Genomic DNA, 22,073 nt, shown 5'->3' with positions numbered 1-22,073 from the left:
CTGAGTAGCTTACATGTTTTAACTTAGAACTAAAATAGCAATTATGTAGTTCAATACTTTGGGGTGACCCTGATTCTCTCACTAATTACTGCTACCTTATTGTACCTTTTCTACACTTGAGAGAAAATTTTTGCCACTAGTAAATCTTATGTGCTGCATAAGTTCAGCAGAGTTTGGCTTCTGTTAGTCTGTCTTTGCATCTAAATTATCAATGCTTGTGGTATATTTCTTTATGGTTATACTGTTACATATTTTGTTATGTCACCATAATCCCAGTAGAAATGCAATTAAAGGAGAAGTTTTGCCTCTTTATTTTAATACAGCATATAAAAATCCTATCTAATTAATAAAAATACATGTGCTAATTCTCTGTGGAATAGTAGAATTTATGTCTCCCAAAACTTCAGCTCTAGGACAAAAGGAAGGCAAGTACCAATTGATTTGATGGTTTATCTCCCTTTATAAAAAGTCAGTCGTTACTTTTTTGTGATTTTTAAAATCAAATAAATCATGCCTTTGTTTTGCTGTAAGTTAAATGACATTTAATAAAGATTAGAGAAACAGAAAGTGAGTCAGACTAGAACAGGTATTAATAGCAAAGGTACAACTGAAAAGAAAGACTCCTTCCTGTTTCAGGAAGCTTTTTTGTATAACAGCTGGTTCAATGCCAAACTAAATCAAACTTAAACAATTAAAAGCTACCTAAGAAGAAAGTGAGATTACAAATTTAGCTTGTAACAGTACTATCAAAGTCTGAATTGCTTTCATCCTTTAGGAAGTGTTTTAGGGTTTGTTTCTAACTTGACAACTCCTGCCTTGTTTTCCTTTGTACATTCCTGGGTCTGACTGTGGGGAGGCACACAGGGAGTGCTCAGGCATGATCCTGACCACATCTCATTCCTGCTGCAGGCCTTTTGTACTGATGTTTTGCTGTTTGCACTGTAGCAGTGGACCCAGGTACAATTCTATGTAAATGGGTGGTATTTTTTTAAAGCTAATGGTAAATATGATGTATTTTGCCTTTCAGGGAATGATATTGTCTGATACGAATCAGTATTCCAGTTTTCAGCCTGGTGCCTTCTGAGGGTGATGCTACATTTTGTGTTTGAAAACAATTTGAGTGCTTTCTGAAGGGGAAGGTATTGCATGTCTGAGGGCCAAAGTTCTTTTCTCTTAGTAGAGAAGAGACAGCAGACTCATCAGCCTGGCTTTCTCCCTGGCAGTTCTCTGGTTGGTCTTCAGTTTGCAGTATCTGCTTATCAGTATTTGATAAAAGAAAAGGGTGTCTGAGGTAGCATGATGGGTTTCTGCAGTGCCACTCTCTTGGAACTTCTGATGCTCTTTTTCATGGCTGTGAGTGGAAAACAGTTCTTTGGCTGATGTTCTCCTGTCTTCTCTTGCACCCTGTTTCCCCTGGAGAACCCAGTTTAGTTTGTCATTAAACCTTGATTAAAGGTATGGTTTTTGTACATACACAGTTCACCTAGATGGTGGGAGTTGAGAATATCACATGATTTTCTCCCAAAAATTAGCTTCTGTGATTCCCATCTGCTGGGCACTACTTCAGCCCCAGTCTTCATGCAAATACTACATTCAGACTTTCCATATCTTTGTTTTTCCTCTGCAGGGGCTGTCATCAGTCACAAAGAACAATGGACTACTCAACATCACCTTTAAATATGACAGTAAGTTGAAAATCTGCACTATATTCACAGAAATCAAGGAACTCCATCACAGTTTTCAATATACAGCAACATGTGTCTTAGAATGGCATAAGCAAAATAACATCAAAATATTGACATAATTTTAAAATCTAGAAAATTTGTGTCTGCTGGGTCTGGTAGATGTTCTCCTTCTGTGTCTCACTGATAATGAAACTATCTAACAATCTGTAGTAGTTTCTCTTTCAGGTTGGCCCAGTATTTGACTGGAACATTATAGAAAATTATTTTTTTCTGTGAAAAATATAGTCACTGAAAGGTTTAGTACACACAAGGACATAGGAGAGGATTCTTTTGAGCTTTATGCAGCTTTTCTCTGATGTGTAATTTGGGGTGATCATGTGTGTCTTGAGGTAGAAAATGTGGTCATTTGTATTTGTATACAGGTAATATATTAAAAAATTGTCTTTGCAAGGATTAATATTGAATATGAATATTGAATAGCTTCTTGTCATTTAGTTGAATCAGTGGGAACCTTTCATTAGCTACAGTCTTCAAGGCCCAGGGCAGTGGAGGACTGCTGTCTGCATTTGCAGTGCAGACAGGTGGTTCAGAGCTGTAGCAGCTGTGCTGGGGTTTGCAACTAAACTGAGAATAAAGTAATCTCTGCTTTAGTTACAGTGCTAAACAGGTTGAGCATTAATACTTCAGACCTCTTCAAACATCTGCTAAATGGCTGTATCATTGTTGGGGGTTATTTTGGATGTTTTATCATCTTTGCTGCCTAGCTGTCAAAATAGGACTGCTGACTGCATTAAGAATTTATCCTTATGTGGGCAGCTAGTGGCTATCATGTATAAACTCAGTGTACAGTCAAGACAAGGTCCTAATTTACATTAAAACAATGTTTGTTTTAATGCCAGTGCAAGTCATAGGTGTTTTTTTCTGCCTACCCAAAGAAGTCACCTCAGATGCAGAATGTAGGTAAAGTTTCATCATAGAGAGCATGCATCAGGAAACCTAACAATAGTGATTTGTTTCATTCTGATCATCCTTTTGTTCCTCTATTTTTATGTTAATTCCTGAATTTACAATCCTTCACTGTGATATTTTTTTAATCTAATTTGATCTTAATACTTAAAATGGGCAAAATTTAAATGTGTCAGATTGTACAAGATGTAGGTGGTCACTACAGGAAAAGTTGTGTGTGTTTTTTTTTAAATAACAAAAACTAGGATATGGTACTAGTCAGAACAGAGATCCCCACATTTAGTTAACACAATGAGTCTGTTTAAATCCCAGTATGTGTCATGTTTTTTCCATTAATTCTGGCACTAGAAACTGTGTTTAAGCAATGAGAAGTATTAATTCACAATTCTCTTGGCACTCTGTGCTTCCTGGACAAAGGAGTTTTTTGAGTTCTGCAGGACTAGAAAAAGAGTTTGCTGATATGAAGACTAAAGAGCTCACATGGTAGGGAAATATGTGTTTACCTTTAATAAGCCAGCACAAAAGAAAATTTGGCTTGCTGGCTGTGGTTTAAAGGCTCTTATTTTGCCACTGAGCAGCTCTAGGAAAGTGTGTTTTATGATGCTAAATTAGTTAGATTATTTATTCAGGTGAAAAAGAAATGTCTGTATTTTAGTATGTCACTTGTATTCAAGTAAAAGAAGTGGTTTCCTAAAAAGTGTGATTTTTCCATGCTGTTTTCTCCTGAAAACTGTTGTTCTTTATAACTGTGAATCAGTAGCTTGCAGTAAAACTTCAGGCATTTGTGCTATATTCCATTTTGGCAAACTGTCATTTGACCATAAAATTCTGGTAACCAGGATCCAAAATCTTGGGCTTGCTATTAATTAGATCCAGACCTAGCAGAAACCAGTTACTTCAACCTTTCCATTGGAAGAGATCCTCTCTGCTCCTGGGAGGAAGTTCATGCTGTCACTGAGCTCCCTCTTAGCAACTGAGCTCTACAAACACTGGGGTCAGTACCAGGCACCCAGCTTTGGTGAAGGGCATTGTTGGAGTGTTCTGTTCTAATGTCTGTGACAGTTAGAGAAAAGACCCCTTGCCATGGTTATTCATAGTAAAAAGCCATTTTCTAAATCTCCTTTACAGTTAATAATTTTTCTTTCCTTGCCTTTAAGACCACACCTCTGAATTAAATTCAAATTTCCTGTACTGGTGTATCATAGCACTTGATTTTTCATGTTTCCTTTCTACAAGCTCTTAATAGATGAATATATAGCATATAAATTATCTCTGGTTTTTTTTTAATTAATCATCAGTCAGTAATATACAATCTACTGATCAATTTCTTCTGGATTTTGTTAGTTTCCCTAGTTCAGAAATAGAATGTTTGTTTTTGCACACTCATCTTCATGTATACTGTGCTCCAGAGCTAGTGAATTCCCTGCCTGCTACTTCTCTTCCTGCCACAAAATATGAGCCTAAATATTGTCAAGCTGTAAAAGGAATAAAATTTGGGGCTGTTTTCTTCTTTTAAAAAGAAAAAGTTCAACAACAAACTCAGGAATCTTTTGTTTATGTTTTGTTTTCTTGATCAAAGCTAAAGCTGTGGCACTGTAATTTTAGGGAATAAACTGTATTTTGTGAGGATAGCCAGACAACACCAGTCCTGAGTGAGCCCAGTGGCAGTTAAGTGATCTGTAGGGATGTGCTGCAGAATGGAAGGCAGAGAGGAGATGGATTTAAGCAGCAGGTTCTTTGTGGTCAGGATCAAGCAGTCTCGTGGTTAAAAGCACTTCTTGAGCAGTTCTCAAGCTTCATGTGGTTTATTGTTCTCAGATGTGCCTGATCATTGACCAACATCCTCTTGCTCTCAGCACTGTACACGAACAAAATTAATGTCAGTCTTCATATTTTGAACAGCTACCAGGAGAAGGTGTTCTCTTTTGGGAGTCCCAATAGACATGAGGGGGGACGGGTTACACTGGTGGTATAAACTGGTAACATCCTTGGGAGCCCTGAGCTCTGGGTGGGTAAGCAGTCAAAGTGGCTGTGCTCAATGATTTGTGAGGTTTTATGGGGTTTTGGGTCTTGAGACAAAAATTTCATCTACATTTGCAGTGTAGTCCTAGAAAATAAGGCACTGGTACTTTTACTTTGCTCAGTCTTGAAGACTTGCTAGGGAATTTATGTCAGCTAGAATGTTTTTCTTTAAGTGTTTATTTGTCCATTTTTTTAGACTGCACTCCTTACCTGAGTTCAGTGGGAAGACACATGATTGGAGATGTGCAGAACATCACTATCAGTCAGTTTGCATGCCAGGAACAGGTGGCTGTGATGATCCTTTGGACAGCAAATGCCATTGGTAAGTTCTAGAGGGAAAAGGACTCATTGATCATGGGTTTGGTAATAACTCCATGCTCATAGGTATCAAATAATTAAATTATGCTTGGAATCATTGATGCAAACTGCCTAAGAAGAAAGGAATTCTTTACACCTTTGCAAAGATTTTTTTTTTCTGGCTTGATTCAAAAACACCCTGAAAACTAGCATGTTCTCTGCAGCCATACACTGCTTTTTACTATCCCAGCTTAGTGAATTCCTGCTCTTCAGAGCTGTGCAGCTGTCCCTGGTTTCATTTTCTGCCCTAAGGCTTTGGTGCATTTCAGTGGCATTGATTGAGTTTAGTTCCTGATACACTTAAAGGTTCTTTAAGATGCAGATTGTCTTACAGGTGGAAAACATTATCTAATCACAGCTATACAGACTTTAATGTGTTTCCTTGCCAGGTCTGGTGATTAGGAGTATTCCTCAATTACTTCAATGTCATTGGAAGTACCTTGTTGTCCACTAGAGCAGTAGTGTCCAAAATTGAGGATGTGCAGAAATCCATTCCACTGAGAAACTTATTTCTGGGCTTTAAAAGAATATGCAAAAATTCCTCTGAATTCTGCAGAACTGTGCATTGAAGGCATTTTGCAATCTTCAGCTGCAGACTGGATGAATCAAACATCCATGGGAAACAAAGCCTGAGTTCTTCCTTGTGATCACCAGAGCTAAATCCTTTGGACAGTTTGAGGACAGAGCTGCAGTTCAGGAATCTTGGGTAACTTTCAGGGTCTTTGTGTAAGGACAAATAATGCTTTTGTTCCATGAGTGCTGAGAACACATTTGGCAACACTTTATCTTTTACAGAATTATGAAACATTAATCAAAACACACAAACCTGTGAAAACCAGCGAACCAGAGGAGGTGGTGGAAAATGATACATTCGGAATTTTATTTTTTGTGTTGACAAGCATAGCATAGACTGAAATGAGTCCATTTTGATTGATGTAGCATTAGCTTACAAAAGCTGTGACTGTGTCATTGATAAATATGTGTAATGCTGCTGAAGAGATGCAATTAGATGGAGTAGTGAGAGTTAAAGAGCTGTGCAGTGCCTTTGATACCTGAGCCACAAAACTGTCACAGGGCAACCCTGGCATTTTCCTGGGATATTCACATCACTGTGACTCAGTTTAGTCATATAATGAAGTAATTCTGTGATGAGAACATTGTAAAGACACTGTGCTAAGTTGCAGTAGAGTAACTTGAACAAAATGGGTGTAGTTCTGGCAGCAGTTATGAATAACTGGAAGTATACATGCACTGGAATAAATTCCATTCCATTTAAGTCAAGTTTTCTGTTAGCCCTTACTGTACTAGAACTAAAGAAGTTGTAACAATTGTTGCCATTTTAATCTGGGAGTCTCAGTGATGATAGTAAAATTTATAAAGGACTATTCCTATCATTTACCAGCAAAATGTTATATTTGACTGTTAAAATGGAAATGTGAAGTTACTATGAAGTATTTCTGATGGTGAAGAAGGTACTGATAACTTAGATTGCAATGGTAATTTGGAAGCTCCTGGTGAGACATGGGCCCCTCTGTTCCAAGCATTACACAAGTATGCAGTGATTGCAGCCTTTGCCAAAGGCTGAATTCTAGGTAGGCAAGATGGAATATGCAGAACTGACATACAGCAACAGGTATTAAATACAAACATATTTCATATGACTGATAAGCTTTACTTTTAAAGACAAATGAACTATATTCAAATTGCATTAAATACCACATTATGCATTTTGAAATATTAACCTTCTGTTTAAATGCCCTGCTGTTTGTAGGGATTGAATACCTGAAGGGATTTCGAGTAATACTTGAGGAGTTAAAGTCAGAGGGAAGACAATGCCAGCAGATGGTTTTAAAAGATCCAAAGCAGCTCAGCCCCGGTTTTAAACGAACAGTAAGTGCTTTGTTTCAGGAAAAGTTTCAGTGTTGTTTGACTGTGAGTAGTCTTGAAGGAGTTTATCATCCTAGAATGGTTAGGGTCATTAAAGGTCATCCAGCTGCACCCCCTGCCATGGGCAGGGACACCTCCCACTATCCCAGGTTGCTCCAAGCCCATCCAGCCTGACCTGAACACTTGGAGGGATGGGGCATTCACAGCTTCTCTGGGCAGCCTGTGCCAGGGCCTCTCTTCCTTCACACTGTAGAGTTTCTTCCCAATATCTAATTTACCCTTCCCTCTTTCAGTTTGAAGCCATTCCCTCTTGTCCTATTGCTCCATGCCCTTGTAGAAGAGTTGGTTGGTTCCCAAAAGTATTATTGGTGAAATTATTGATATTTGTTGCTTTAGAGACAGATCTAGTTCCTTTTGATAGAAACTTTCCTGAAGCTGGGAGCTGCCATTTGTAACTAGAGTACAAATGCACATCTGTAATAGTCTACATCCAACTAGGGATTGAGATTCCTCATGTCAGTTTGGAATAGAGGGGTAGAGAAAGGATTCTTAATGTATTAATTTCAGTCTTTGATTGCAAAACTGTGGGCTTGCTTTGAAAAAAACTTTCAGCTATGATCATTGATTTTAAAATATGTGCAATCTTGTCTTTTTTGTAGGGAATGGAGTCCCAGCCCTTTGTAAACTTGAAGTTTGAAACAGATTACTTTGTAAAGATTGTTCCTTTTCCTTCCATTAAAAATGAAAGTAATTATCACCCATTTTTCTTCAGAACTAGATGTAAGTATTGCATATAATATGGTGTTGCAAAGACTGTAGTGTTGCATTTTGTACAGTACTGCCCATCATCTCTTCAGTGGTCCTCCCCTCCCCTCAATGTTTTGGTTTTCCCAGCAAGGGAATGTAGTGGGTGATGATGTTGGGCGAGTCTGGGTTAAGCAGTTACTGACACTGTTGTGGAAGGAAGATCTGGGTGTTAAGACAGAAAGAATTTGCCTGCCATAGATAAATGTGTGGTGTGTGATCATAAGTGTTAGGCAGCAACCAGAAGAAAAGTGTCAGGTAGGCCAGAGATTATCTCAGGTTTGCCTGGAGCAGGATTCTTCCTGTGGTTCTCAGTTAACTCTTGAAGATGGTTTGCTCCTCTCTGGACATTGTGAAGAAGGGCAGGTTGTTCTTTGCCTTTGAGATTACAATTTAAAAACAGCTATCTAAAGACAGATGTAGAGGAGGACATCTAGAATTAGATAGCAGCACATCAAGTTGAATTTCTTGCAATTACTTAGCAATTCTCATTGGAGGTGGAGAGAAGAAATTTGAATAAGCTCCTCAGTGCTCACACAGTATGGTGAGAAACTGCCAGTACCCTTTGGGGTGAACTGTTGATATTTGTCTTGCTAAGGGTTTTTTCCCCTATAAAACTTGCTTAAGGTGTTTTCCAGTCTGTCTGTTAGTGCTGTACCATTGGTGGTAGTGCTCAACATACTTACCTATTCTGAGTAAATGTATTTAAGACTAGTTTTAATTTCCTTTCCTGATGTGCTGTGCCTGGTGTTATCCATTTTTTCTTAGAAATGTGATATTCAAATTAATGGATCTCTGTTTCTCATATAAAGATGAGAAGGGACTAGAAATCATAACAAAGGAGTTAAGTTTGCAAAATGCATTTAGTCCAGGCATATTAAAGTCTGGGAAAGAAGTGAGGGTTCTCAAAATTATGAACTCCCTACTTTGGCCCTTGTTCTTTTTCTGTTTAAATGCCATAGCAGTTCGATACTGTATAATTAATATTTTTTCTGTATATTTGTAGCATGTGAATTGTTGCTACAGCCAGAAAACCTTGTCTGCAAACCTTGTAAGTGAAATGTAATATTTCTATATATTAATCTTTTAAAAAGTTTCTGTACTTGAAGAGTCATTTTGAAATTCATGAATATCTCCTCTGACAGACTGGAAGCCAAGGAATGTGAATGTTACCCAGCAAGGTTTTAACATGCAAGTGTCCTTTGATCATGCACCTCACAACTTTGGGTTTAGGTACTACTTTCTTCACTACAAACTGAAGCATGAGGGACTGTTTAAGCAAAAGACCTGCAGACAGGTACGTGGCTGAGTTTTGTAGCTCTTAAAAACACAGCACCTGTTAACATGAGGTGTTCTAAGGTCTTACAGAAACTTGAAAAACTTAATATGAATAAGTGTCAGTTCTAAAATGGTAAAACTGTTTGGAGCTATTTAAGTAAATCACAATTGTGCTGTGATAGCACTTATCAGTCAAAGCCAGGCTTGGGGACTCCATTGGGCCTGGAAACACAAGTGAGTTCTGCAGGCAGACAATTGCAGCAGTGAATGGGCAGAGTTAGTTCTGCTGGTCTAAGGTGTGTTACTACAAAGGGTGCTGCCTATTTCTAAATCAGTGTGAATTCTTTATTAGGTTTTCAAAGTATGTGAATTGCTTGCAAGATATTCTTTCTTTATATAGGAGCAGAACACAGACACTACAAGTTGTGTTCTTCAGAATGTGTCTCCAGGGGATTATATCATTGAGGTAACATTTCTAAACAGTCTTCTGTACAACACCTAAATGAATATGTTAATGGGAAAATGGAGTAAAATCAAAATATTTCAAATCACACTGGTAGAATTGACCTCCGGGTACCCCTACTGAAGTGATTTGGACAAGTACATTTTCTAGAATGATGCCTTTTTAGGGCTTACCTGGAAACAGAGGCCAGACAAAATTAGAAGAGTAAAAGCAGAGATATTTAATGGAGGCCCTTTGGGTGAATTAAAGGCAGATGAAGCCTCCCCAAGGGGCTACACCCAAAATGGATGATGGGCAGGAGTTTTTTCAGACAGATATAAGTTTGGTCCATTTACATATTGGGGTTATTCTTCCAATTACAGCTTCAGGTAATGAAGTCAAATTCCCCCAGTTTGCTCCCCCCCAATTCACTTTTGTTTATACTTTCCAGGGCCTGAGGCTGTAGGGTATCCTTGGAACACAGCCCCAGAGGGATTGTTTGTCTAACCAAAATGTGAGGAAAGTTAACTAGTACTTGATATGGAATTTTGAGTTATGCACTAATGTGGTACAGGATGAATACATAAAAATACAAAGGCTAGAATCTCAAGGCATCAGAATGTTCTTGACCTTTCCATAGCTTTGCTTCCATGAGTGCACAGCACTTTGTGCCTTAAACTGAAATTGTGGGCCTGCATAGTTCCTGGACTTCTATTTTTATCTTTTGAATTTGGAATTCTCTTTCTTGGTCAATTTTTATTATACTAGTTTGTGATGCTCTTTAGTTTTAACTGTTTGAACAGTATCTTTCTTCACATTTGGTCATAAAAGCTGTTACAGTTATTTTAATATTGCAGAAAATAAAACTAATTTTTTACTTTTCCAAGCTGGTTGATGACACTAATACAACAAGGAAAACGATGCACTATGCGCTAAAACCAGGTATGAATTCTGTTTTTTAAACAATATACTGTATTTACTGTAATAATTTAGATTCAGTTTTAATTATGTTGGAAATAAATCTCTGTTTGACCTTTGTCTGTTTGCCATAATCTAGACTATTGAGATAATTGGGCTGTGCTTTTTTCACCTAATGAAACAAGAGTAGAGATGCACACTTGAGCATACACATGTGCATCTCTGTGTGTTTATATTTAGTGGAGTTTAGATCAGTCCATCACTGGAAATCTTTGTGGGAAAGTGGTTTTTGTTGTATATGTGGATATGAGGAATGACAACCTTAATTGCATACATCTGGGAGTGCAATAGTGCGGAAATACTGCAGTGAAACTGTGGGAGCAGCCTGAACGCATCACCTGTGTCCTTCAGCCCTGGTACCAAACCCAGCAGTCTGGAGAACCTGTATGCTTCACATGCCTGTGGGCCAGACCTGGTTAAATGCACTGAATCCCAATGCACACTGCTGAGGGTGAGCTCTGCAGGAAGGCAGCTCTTTCTAAGGGGCAGGTTCAGCACCCTGGAACAAAACATGTCAGGTCCAAATGGCCACTGCATATCTCATCCAAACTATTTGCCACAGGGTTGTTCTCCTGAGGCTGGTGTGAGTTGCAGCTCTTGTGACTTAGGAGAGTCACTCTGATGCAGTGGCAGTGGGGCAACCGCTGTAAAACCTAATTTGAAATGGAGCAGAACATGATACTTGAGCATATTTGATACACTGTGTCTTGGACAATTACCTGATCATAGAGTACTGCAGCAGTTTGGCATTCCCAGTGTGAAGATTTCTTTAGATAATGGTGATGCAGCTGATTTGCATGTGGCTGATTGTGCTTTCTCTTCCAAGTGCACTCCCCGTGGGCTGGCCCCATCAGAGCCATTGCCATCACAGTGCCTTTGGTTGTCATCTCTGCCTTTGCCACGCTCTTCACTGTGATGTGCCGCAAGAAACAGCAAGGTAGGAGGCTCCACTCAGTGCAGTGCCACTGAGAGATATGCTGTTGTAACCAAAACAGTCCTCATTGATGGGCTGACTCCAGAAATGCCTTTATCTGAAAAGATTGCTTTTCTATTTCTCTATCCTTTCTCCCCTCAGCTTTTTGTGTGCTGAAATTTGTAGCAAATTCTTAATCAGTGCTTGGTGGTGATTGGTTCCCTTGACAGTATTATATCACAGATCAAGACTTCACTGTAGAAAGGAAAGAACAAAAGCAGTAGTGGAAAATACTTTTTATTTCATGTTTCTTTTTCTTTGAGAAAGTACCATGTGACCATGTAGATTACAAACAGATTTGTAAATGGGTATGTTTTAAACATTCCCTCATTTTACTCAGAAATACCTAATTCATTTTTATTTTAAATCAGAAGGAAAGTAAAGCCATGTGATGCCAATACAACTCACAGTGCTGTCTGGAATACTATCTACAGCTGCTATTCCAGATTCACTCACTTTCCTGGAAGTTGCCTTTACTTTTCATTCTAAGCCATCTCCTAAATTTACTGTCAGCCCTGCTTGCAGATGTTTTTAGATTCCATTCCTCCTTGCTGACTTCTCCTCTGTATCCAGGAGCTGGCAAGCAACACTTGATACATTTAAATGTTAAAAATACCTTGGCTTTTTATATCGAATTTAAAGAATCATGTGGTTTCATGAATAATGGAAAAAGAGATTACTTCTCCAAACCTCACATATCTGTGTTATCCACCTGAATTTTGGCACTGAGATATACTGCAAGTGCTATATGCCAGCTGGGTTAAATCCTTTTACCTTCTGGTCTTCTTTAGTCATCCCCTTTGCTCACAGCTAGCACAGTTCCAACAAAAAACCCAGACAAATCACTGAGGATTTGTCTACAGAAAGAGTTGGTCCAGAATAGTTATTCCTGATGAATTCTTCTGAATTGAATCCCTAGATGGATATTGTATTTTGAAATAGTCATACTTTATTCCAAATTAGCTTAATCAGCTGTAGAACTAGGCTGACTTAGTCTGGCATGAGGCCAGACTTTTATGCTCCAGCATAAAAGGATCTATGCAAGGAAATAAACACTAATAGGTATTTTGGTTTAAATTAATCATATCTTAATTCAAATTAATGTCAAATTAATGTCCAAACATGGGTGTGTATATATACACTTTGAAATCTTGTAGGATATTCTGAAAGGGTCTGTGGACCTGGAGTTTAATATTCTTACCTGGCTTATGTTGTGGTTTGGACTGCACATTTCACTTTGAAAGTGTATTCCACATGCAGCAAATCTTAAGCTGGATAAATAGTGTGTGTACAACTTTTCTTTTTCAGGATGGAAAGGAGAGGAAAATATTTAGGAAATAACCCAAACATTACTGTATGCATTAGTAAAAAGCCTACAAAAGTAATAAAAATCCAAAACAAAACCAATGAACTTTCTTTTCTCTTGCACTTTAGAAAATATATATTCCCATCTAGATGAGGAGAGCTCAGAATCTTCAGCATATGCTGCAGGTCTCCATGTGGAAAGACTTCGACCCCGGCCAAAAGTGTTCATCTGCTATTCCAGCAAAGACTGCCAGAAGCACATTAATGTCATCCAGTGCTTTGCTTATTTTCTTCAGGACTTTTGTGGCTGTGAGGTAAACTCAACATTTCATATGTAAATGACTTTTCCTTAATTGAAACAGCACTCCCAAAATTCTGTGCTTGAAAAATAGGTATTTCAGACACTCCTTTCCACAGAGATAACTTTTGTTACTTTTCTAAATTTAGGCTGTATGAATTTTCTTTACTTGGGGAAATGGAGAGATCTTATCCAGTGTAAAGAAACCAAAACAACCCAAACCAACAGAATAGTGGAAGGTCATGATTTCAGGACTTTCATTCAGCCATGTTTAGCTTGCTTTGAATTAAGTGCTTTTTCTGTTCAGTAGGCCTTACATCTTTATGGTTAGCAGCCACAAAGAGGTATTGTCTACCTGGTATGCTTTGGTATTCCTAAAGTGTGTTTTGTATTGCAATTTAAAAGAAGTTGAATCTATCAAGACTTCCACCCATAGAACAAAAACTGCATGATTAGGATTACTTGTTGACACTGTGTACTTACTGATTTTTTTTTGCTTCCCTTCTCTTACATTAATACTGTGAAATCAGCAGCTCTTTTTTTTTTTCTTGTTTTTGTTTGAAAGGTATGAGAGAGACATTTCAATTGCTACTTTGAATGAGGAGGCTTAGAATCTCATACTGCTGTCTGAAATGGAATCAATATGTGACCAGTTTTTCACTTTTCAGCTGGAAAAGGCAGGACAGTTGCTGGTCTCTTTGTGCTGCATTTTTCCCCCACCCCCGGGATGTGACTGGGATGAGCTGGAGCTGGCTTTCATTACAGCAACTCTGCTCTCTGGTGACCAAAGACAGAAACACAGCCAAGGCCTCATCTTTGGTGGGGATGGTCACAGCTTTTTCATCTGCTTAAAATAGTTCAGGATAAACTATTTTATAACTAACTTGCTTGAAACTCCTCTTAGAGATGTACTTTAGCCCTACTACACTGCTCCTCTTTGGAATAGTGTTGAGATGAGCTCTTACTGCTCTGACCATGGAATATGTGGTCTCAGGCAGCATACAAAATTGATATAACAAAATATTGATAGCACCTATGTACAGAAATAATACATGGTGTTATTAAAACTGAGTAGTCTAATATAAAAAGTGATGATTTATGCATAACAGAAGAATTGCACAAGTATTTTTCATATGGGCTTGGAATGTTTTCTCAAAGGATAAAACCATTGGCATTTACTAGCTATTTATTATGGACAAGCTATTACTTTAAAAATCCTTTCTCACAAATAGCAGGCCACACAGGATTTTGAAGAACAGAAACAAAACCAGACACAAAACTGACTGCATCTCCCAGGCAGCAGTAAAATGCCCTCTCTTCCCCATGCATTCCCTCTCCTCCCAGGCTAGAGCTGACAATGATCTGCCAGTCCAGCTGACCAGCACTTCAGGCAGGATCATCACTTCCTTCCTGTAGCCAAAAGTGTGGCAGCAGTTTTCAGGAGTCCTTGTGTTCTGGGCATCCACCTACTCTGTCTTCTGATGGGGCAAAGTTTTCCACTCTGCTGTGGGTGACACAGCAGAGCAAAAATTGTCGTTCTCTGGAAGAATTCTTCAAGGAAGATTTTATTAGTGGTTTTGATGTGTGTCTGTTATGCAAGTTTTTTACATCTGTTTTTTTCTCTCATCCTACTACTCATTCCTCCTGTGAGGTGAAGCACTGTGTCCCTCATCTTGGTGTACAGAAGCCTTTCAGATAATGTAGAATGGTCAGAAGGCTTGACCAAGTACAAAATAAAATAACTCCTAGGATAAAATCTTCAGAGCTTTCTCATCAGATAAAATTGTTGTTGTTTTGCATCCTAACTGGAAGGTCTTGATATTATAGGCACTAATTATGTTTCTATCTAGATATGAAAATTCTTGGCATCACACTTCATTAATATGCAAGGATGATAAGTGAATATGGCACTTAGGGGCACAGTTTAGTGGTAAACTTGGCAGGGCTGGCTGAATGGTTGGACTTGACCTTAAAGGTCTTCTTCAATCTAAGCAATCTTGTGATTCTGTTACTTCCATTACATTCAGCACATTATGGACCCAGACAAACAATGGTAAATTGTTTGAGGCAAGCACAATTGTTTATTGTAGATTGATGATACCAAATTTGATTACATAAGTTAATTGTAATTTACTTCATCCAGGCACATTTTCTATGTTCTTTTTATTCCCCAAGAAATATTGCTGTGTATCAAATCCATGGTGGGTATTTTTTAAGGAACCACTTGGTTTTATTTACATAACACTTAATCAGATTTTTTTCCCCCTTTTTAGGTGGCTTTAGATTTGTGGGAAGATCTGAAAAGCTGTAAAGAAGATCAGAAGGAGTGGCTTAATAAAAAAATAAATGAGTCGCAGTTTATCATCATTGTGTGTTCCAAAGGAATGAAATACTTTGTTGAAAAAAAGAACTGGAAGCACAGAGGAGTACCCAAAGAAGCAGGGAAAGGAGAGCCCTTTCTCTTTGCTGTGCTGACTGTTGCAGAGAAGCTTCGGCAGGCCAAGCAGAACTCAGCTGACCTCTGCAAGTTCATTGCAGTTTACTTTGATTACTCCTGTGAGGGAGACATCCCTGCCATTCTGGATCTGAGCACAAAATACAAACTGATGGACAATCTCCCCCAGCTCTATTCACACTTACACTCCAGAGATCTTAGTGTACAGGATTCAGAGGTGTTTCCTGTTAACATCAGTAAAAGGAATTATTTCAGGAGCAAATCTGGGAGGTCCCTTTATGTTGCTATTTGCAACATGCATCAGTTCATTGATCAGGAACCAGATTGGTTTGAGAAACAATTCATTCCCTTCCCTCCACCTTCTTTACACTATCCAGAGCCTGTCATGGAAAAATTTGATTCAGGCTTGGTTTTAAATGACTTGGTAAATAAACAGGTGGTGGATGGTGATTTTTACCTGAAAACAGATCTCAGCATTTCAGGGGGGAATTCAGACTCTCACTGTATCATTCAGCACTTAACCCTTGGAGAAGATATAGAAACTCAGGACATTCCAGGTGGTGGCAGCTCTGTCCTTCAGCCATTGTTACATGTTGTCAAAGCTTCAAATCTGAAAGACATGCCTCGAGATTCTGGGATCTATGATTCATCTGTCCCTTCATCTGAATTATCTTTACCTTTAATGGAAGGACTATTGACAGACCAAATGGAAACATCTTCCATTACAGGAAGTGTTTCTTCATCATCAGGTTTAGGTAAGATCCAGCAGTGTATCAGAACTTACATTCAGTTACTGTGCATATTTCTGCCATCTCCAAGTAGCTAAGGTAATATGTGAGGAGCCATATAAAAGGCTGCAGAGAAAGGTAAACATTGTAAAAAGATGGTAAAAATAAACACAAAATTTAAAATATTTCAAAATATAAAATAAAAAAATATACAAAATAAAAATATAAAAAATAAAGAATAAAAATAGGTAGAGTAACTTTGGAAAAATTTATTTTTTCCTGAACTTCCTGAACAGTGTGTGGAGGAAATCTTATCTAGCTAAGATTTCACTAAAATTCTATTAATAAGTCACTGTTCATTAATTGACCTATTCTTGGAGAGATAGCTTCTTCCTTCCAGGGACTCTTTGGCAGCTGGGATTTCAGCTGACAGCTGTGTGCTGTAATCAAGAGGGTGATATGGTGAAGCATTCTCACAGACAGCCATAAATCTAAACCTGGCATGCTATTTTGCTCCAGCACATACTGGATCCTTTAGGGCTGTGTCTGTACTGTGGTCAGCTCAACTTCCACAATGACATCAGGCTTCTCACCAGATACAGGGCTGGGGAATGAACAAATGGCTTTCAGTGGAGTAATTGAAATGCTTGGAAGACACTCTCCAGAATAGACACCCAGCCCAGGAACCTCCAGTTAGAAGGTGTAAATTTTGCCTCAGGCTGTATTAAAAAACTGATCTAACCTAACTAGTTAGAGGATATTGAACTGGCATCACAGCTCCCTCAGTGAGGAGTGTTCCAGCAATTGTATTGATATGATAAAAGTGCTCTGCTGAGATTTGCCTTAAGCAGCTATGTGGGACATGGATTTGTAGAGTTTTTAAGAGTTAACAGAAAGCTCACAGAGTGTGTAAAACTTAAACTCTGTACAAATCCATTTCCCACACAGCTACAACAGGTGAATATTGTATTTTGGTGGTTGTACGCTGTTCTGCTTTCTAGAATAAGTGTTGACAGTGTGTTAACTAGACTTTTCTCTTGGGTAAATGAATTTTTTATTCTTTTTTAAATAATTTAAAATAATTAAATAATGTTTGATGCCAGAATTATCTTTGAGGAAGATAATACAAATGCTGATTTACAGACATAGCACCTATCAGTTAGATAGTTTATGTGACTAAATAGTTAAAATCTGAAAAAAACTTCCGGTGGGAAAAAAACCCAGATTTACTGTTTTAATTAATTAATTAGGTCACTACTACTCTGTTTTCAGAATTAAAACTATATTTTTTACTTTCCTACCATCTTCTAACTTAGTTTTTTCCCACATTTGTGGGAAAAATTACAGATGATCTCTGTAAAGGTTCTAGTGAAATGAGGATGCTAGTTTAAAATGTATGGCCTCCCTGTAAGAATGCTTTCCCAGTGTCCCCCTCCTGATTCAATGGCTGAGCTGTCAGCTGGCTGTCCCAGCTGCAAGGAGGCACAGGAAGAAAGAGGCAGTCTTCCCAGTAATTGATTTTCAAGTCACATACCCCCTTGTTAACATGCTTCAGCTGCAGAGGTTAAACGTTAGAGCTCTTGCTGGTGTTCCAGTGTCTCAAGAAACAAAAATTTCTGCCATTTTCCCATCTACTGTCCTCATCCAAAAGCACCACCCTGACTGACTCTCCCCCAAACCTCCCTCACCCCAACCACAGCCCTGGTGAGGTACAGGTTACAAAGGAGACAGCACTGGAACTGACTCTGAAAGCATCATCTGCCTTTTAGACTGCAACTCATTAAATTTCTTTAGTGTCCCAGACATACAAAACATTTACAGCCCTAATATTTATATGCGTGCTAATGAGAGGAGTAAATAGAATTTTTAAGCTTTTATTCTTGTTCTGAGCCAAATTATTGCTCTGAATTCACCCTACATTTCAGTTTTTTATTTATTTTACCTGTTACTTGGTCAGAACAAATGTGAATAGCTCTGACATTTAGCATCTCAAAAGAGCTTTCCTCTCTTCCTTAAAAGGCCAGTTTGATATAATCTTTTGAATAAAAATCATAAATCCCCTTACTTATAATCCTTTCTATCCTTCAGTGCAGTTCCTGAGCAGACTACTGGTCTGCAAAGTAAAGATTCTCAAAGATACCATCATATTTGGCATCCTCAACTGGAGTTCAATTTAATTTTGATGAAGTACCAACAACCAAGCCTTTACTAGGGCCATTCACTAATGAGGTCTTCCCCAAGAAGTCCTGCCTGGGAAGAAAATCAGTGTTGTACCTCTAGATAACATTTTGCTGAGCATGATAGTTCAGCTTCAGGAGTGCAAGACAAGATGGTACAGAGGCATTTCAGAAGTTTTCTTGGCATTGTTTCTCAAATATTGACTGAGTACAAAATCACTGTTTTAATTAATGAAGTTCACTTTTTTTTTCCCTTTTACAGGGGAAGAAGAACCTCCTGTAATGACTGCTACAAAGTTCTTAGTGCCTGGAATATGTAAAGCAGAACTTCATTGCCACATCCACACTGATGAACTGCAGGCAATTGCTCCTTTATGATACATTACAACATTGTTATGCATTGCCACTTTATCAACAGCCTCTGTTTGTGCTTTAACTACCACACTGTCTCAGCACCAAATCTACTTGAAGGAACAAACTGCCCTTGAAGAAGATCTGTTATTCCATTTTTTGTGGCCAGTAAACTTGAATCTGTTGGTATTTTTATAGAAATTCTTTCATGATTTGAAAAATGTAGCATGGAAAACCAGAAGAGCATACATTTAAAATAATTCCTGTTATAATTTAAATGTCATTATATTACACTGTTTACAGATGCTATAATCAAAATTTACTATTTTTTGCTAGGAATAACTTTGCAACTGGACATAAAATAGCTTGGAACGTTAAGCCTTAGTAAATTTTGTACTCCAGCCTGTAGTTTTAAGTGCTGATATACTTGATGGCAGGAGTGTTGTAGTGAAGGAGAACAGGATTTTTTTTCAGAAGCAAGATAAAATGCCAAAGGTGACATCAAGAAATTCTCCATCAGAAGAAATAATTTCCTTTTCAAAATGTTTGAGCTCTCTTCCTCAGCCTCCTTTTCCCAGATGCTAATGTGTGTCAGTATTTAGTTGCAGTGCATGTCTCCCTCCCCTGCATGGATCTCCCGTGTCTCCTCCGCAGTCTGTCTGTGGTGACTCACAGACAGCCCCATTCTGAGGCTGAGGATCATTTTATAATAGACAAAAATACAGCTCCTCCATATGCTGAATGATACCATGGAAACAAAGCTTCCTGTTTCTTCCTGAAGGGCTAACACAAAGAATAAAGAGATGGGAGAAGGAAGACCACATCTTGTGTTGAAGATATTCTAGGATTGTTCAGCCATGAGAGGAATAAGCTTGATGGGGGTTCATATTTGAGGACAGGTGCTACAGAACCACCTGGGCTAAAACAAGCCAAGACCAGCAGTTAACAGGCAGGAGTACTTTGTCTTGAGCCAAGCAGTGAACAGAAACCAGTGAGTTATTTTGCAGTTTACCCTACTTATCATCACTTAGTGATTAAGTTTGTGTACTGTCACTAGTGTTATATTAAGGAAAAATGCCAAAATTACCGCTGGCCACTTTTATCTGCTGATACAGAGCATTCATGTCCTGTTTCCTGCAGTGACCAGGTGGGTAAATCTTCATCCAAAATGTCCCTCCTGTTCCCCAGGAGCAACTTTCTTGAAATTAAATGCATCTCTGTAACTGCAATTCCAGGCACTATTACAGTAATAATGGGAGCAGCAAATACTAAAGGACACCTCACCAATGTGCCTTTGCTCATTCTGGTCACAGAGTCAAATTCTGACTCATTTACATTCACATTCCACTAGCAGGAGGTTGCTTTGAAGAGAATTAAGGGAGAACTCAAATACCTCAAATATTCTCTTAGTTGTAATAGATGAGAATTAGACATTGTTAACTGTTACATTTTATTATCCACTTTGATAGCATGAGATAGAACTATTACGTGATGATTTTGGCTGAGTAGCTGTAAAGCTCACGGGTTGTTTTCTTGGGTTGTTTTTGTTTTGTTTTGGGTTTCTTTGTGTCAGTTTATATTTAATCATTGGAATTTCCAAACAAAGGACTCTTGAGATTGTTATCACAGATGGAGTAAGAAAGTGCTGTAACAATTATTTGTGTATAACAATTAATGGCAGAACTCTGCCATGCTTTGCAATTGTAATATAGAATTCTGTGATCATTTGGATCAGCATGCGTTGGATCTGGAGGGCCTTGTCCAGTAATGAAATGTTCCTTATTCTCTCTGCTTTCTGAATTTCAAAGAACACTACCTGGAAAACTTCAAAACTTGCAATATCTAAGTAAGTTTAGGTACTTTTACACACATAGTTGAATCATCTGTGCCTTTGATGATTTTTTTAAGGCTGTGCCTTGGGCCTTATTGAATGCAAAATTCTCCATGTTTTCCCATTGCTTGAAGGTCAGACTTGGCACAATCATTTAGAGATGAATGCTCCTCCACTAAATCCAGCTATGAGGGATATCCAGCTATGATTTGGTGCAGTTCTTGTTATTTTACTGAAAAAAGGGTTTGGATTGAATAAACCAAGGCAGAAAGGTGACACAACCTGTGTGCTGAAGATCTGCTGTGCATACAAATGCCAAAGCTGCACAACATGAGAAGGAGGAGGCAATTTCTTAGCAGTGAGCTGGTGAAGGCAATGCTGCTCTCATCCATGGGAAGTCTCAGCTCACTTACTGTTATTTAATGCTGGGCTAAAGATTGGGAAGATTTCCTTGTTCCTTTGAATACAGTGGCAGAATCAGTATTATGAAATGAAATGAAGTTTTCATTTTGAGCTCTAAGAAAGCTGAGTGTTGAAAAGGGATGAAGGCAGTTGCACAAAGAATCGCTTGTCATTAATTTTTTTTATTTGTTCAAAATTTGCTGTACAATCTTGCAAAACTTATTTGTTAATTATGAAAAGTCTATGCAGATGACAGTCACATCTAGGGGTGGGAGGGAAGAAAAATTCCTTTATTCCTTCTTAGCTTAAGGTGGAAGCAGCATATTTTATGTACTCAGAAGAAAGACAATATAATTAAGTGAAAATACAGGTCAGGATGGCCCACACCTCAAGTTTGCAAAAGTAAGAGAAGTAATACTTTAACTTAGTATAGCTTTTTTACAAAGTCACAGTTCCTAAAACAGTTAGATACTGAGATGCTGGAAGGACATAGTACTGACTTGGCTAGAGTTCTTTATGCTGGGAATAGCGGCAAAAATCCTTGTAGGAATTATTTTTTTAAAAGATATGTTAACACACATACTAGAGGTTAGCTTACTACTGTTTTCAAGCATTAGTAAATTCTAAGCATCAGGGTAATTGTGAAAGGATCCCTTAAATTTCTGCTACACTCAAGTGTGTGGACATTGGATATTTCATAGTGTATTTTCTGGGAGGGTGAAGAAACATTGGAAAGCTGAAGGCTCAAGTACAGTGTGTTCAGCATTTTGGATGGGTGTATAGTTGTTGCCATAATTTCTACCTGTCCATGGACACATCAACTGTTGAAAATAGACTGCACCTAACATTGTCGAAATAATATTTTATTATCATGCTTTAATTTAGAAGTTAAATACCAAAATAAAATATTTTTGTGTCATTTCATTCATTGGGCTTTTCTTATACTGTTAAAAAGAAATGGCTTAAAAGTGCAGTGATTTTATCCTGCACGCTTTGATGCAGTTCTACACAACACACAAGCAGCCAGACCTGTACCTGCTGTTCGTGCTGGGAGGGAAGCAGCTCTTTTGATGGCTCTTTGTTATAGTCAAGCAACTAAGAAATGTTAACTTCTAAAACTTTTGTATGGAATGG

General features: G+C 38.2%; 1 protein-coding gene across 1 annotated transcript; it reads left to right on the top strand.

The window, feature by feature from the left end:
* Positions 1–6,801: 6,801 nt before the first annotated feature.
* Positions 6,802–18,993, top strand: IL17RD (interleukin 17 receptor D). Its single transcript, XM_084214413.1, has 10 exons — positions 6,802–6,920; positions 7,577–7,697; positions 8,728–8,772; positions 8,867–9,018; positions 9,400–9,465; positions 10,329–10,383; positions 11,246–11,356; positions 12,827–13,011; positions 15,269–16,205; positions 18,618–18,993. The coding sequence occupies exons 1-10, from the start codon at positions 6,873–6,875 to the stop codon at positions 18,731–18,733; spliced, it is 1,836 nt and encodes a 611-aa protein (XP_084070539.1). The 5' UTR covers positions 6,802–6,872; the 3' UTR covers positions 18,734–18,993.
* Positions 18,994–22,073: the final 3,080 nt, after the last annotated feature.

Source organism: Fringilla coelebs, assembly GCF_963513975.1.
Source record: "Fringilla coelebs genome assembly, chromosome: 13".
NCBI lineage: Eukaryota > Metazoa > Chordata > Aves > Passeriformes > Fringillidae > Fringilla > Fringilla coelebs.
This window is presented reverse-complemented; position numbering and strand designations above follow the sequence as displayed.

Coding starts and splice junctions, on each gene's coding strand:
- IL17RD (XM_084214413.1), top strand. CDS start 6,873: ATGGTTTTAAAAGATCCAAAGCAGCTCAGCCCCGGTTTTAAACGAACA. Junction 6,921..7,576: donor GCCCCGGTTTTAAACGAACA/GTAAGTGCTTTG, acceptor TCTTTTTTGTAG/GGAATGGAGTCCCAGCCCTT. Junction 8,773..8,866: donor AAACCTTGTCTGCAAACCTT/GTAAGTGAAATG, acceptor CTCCTCTGACAG/ACTGGAAGCCAAGGAATGTG.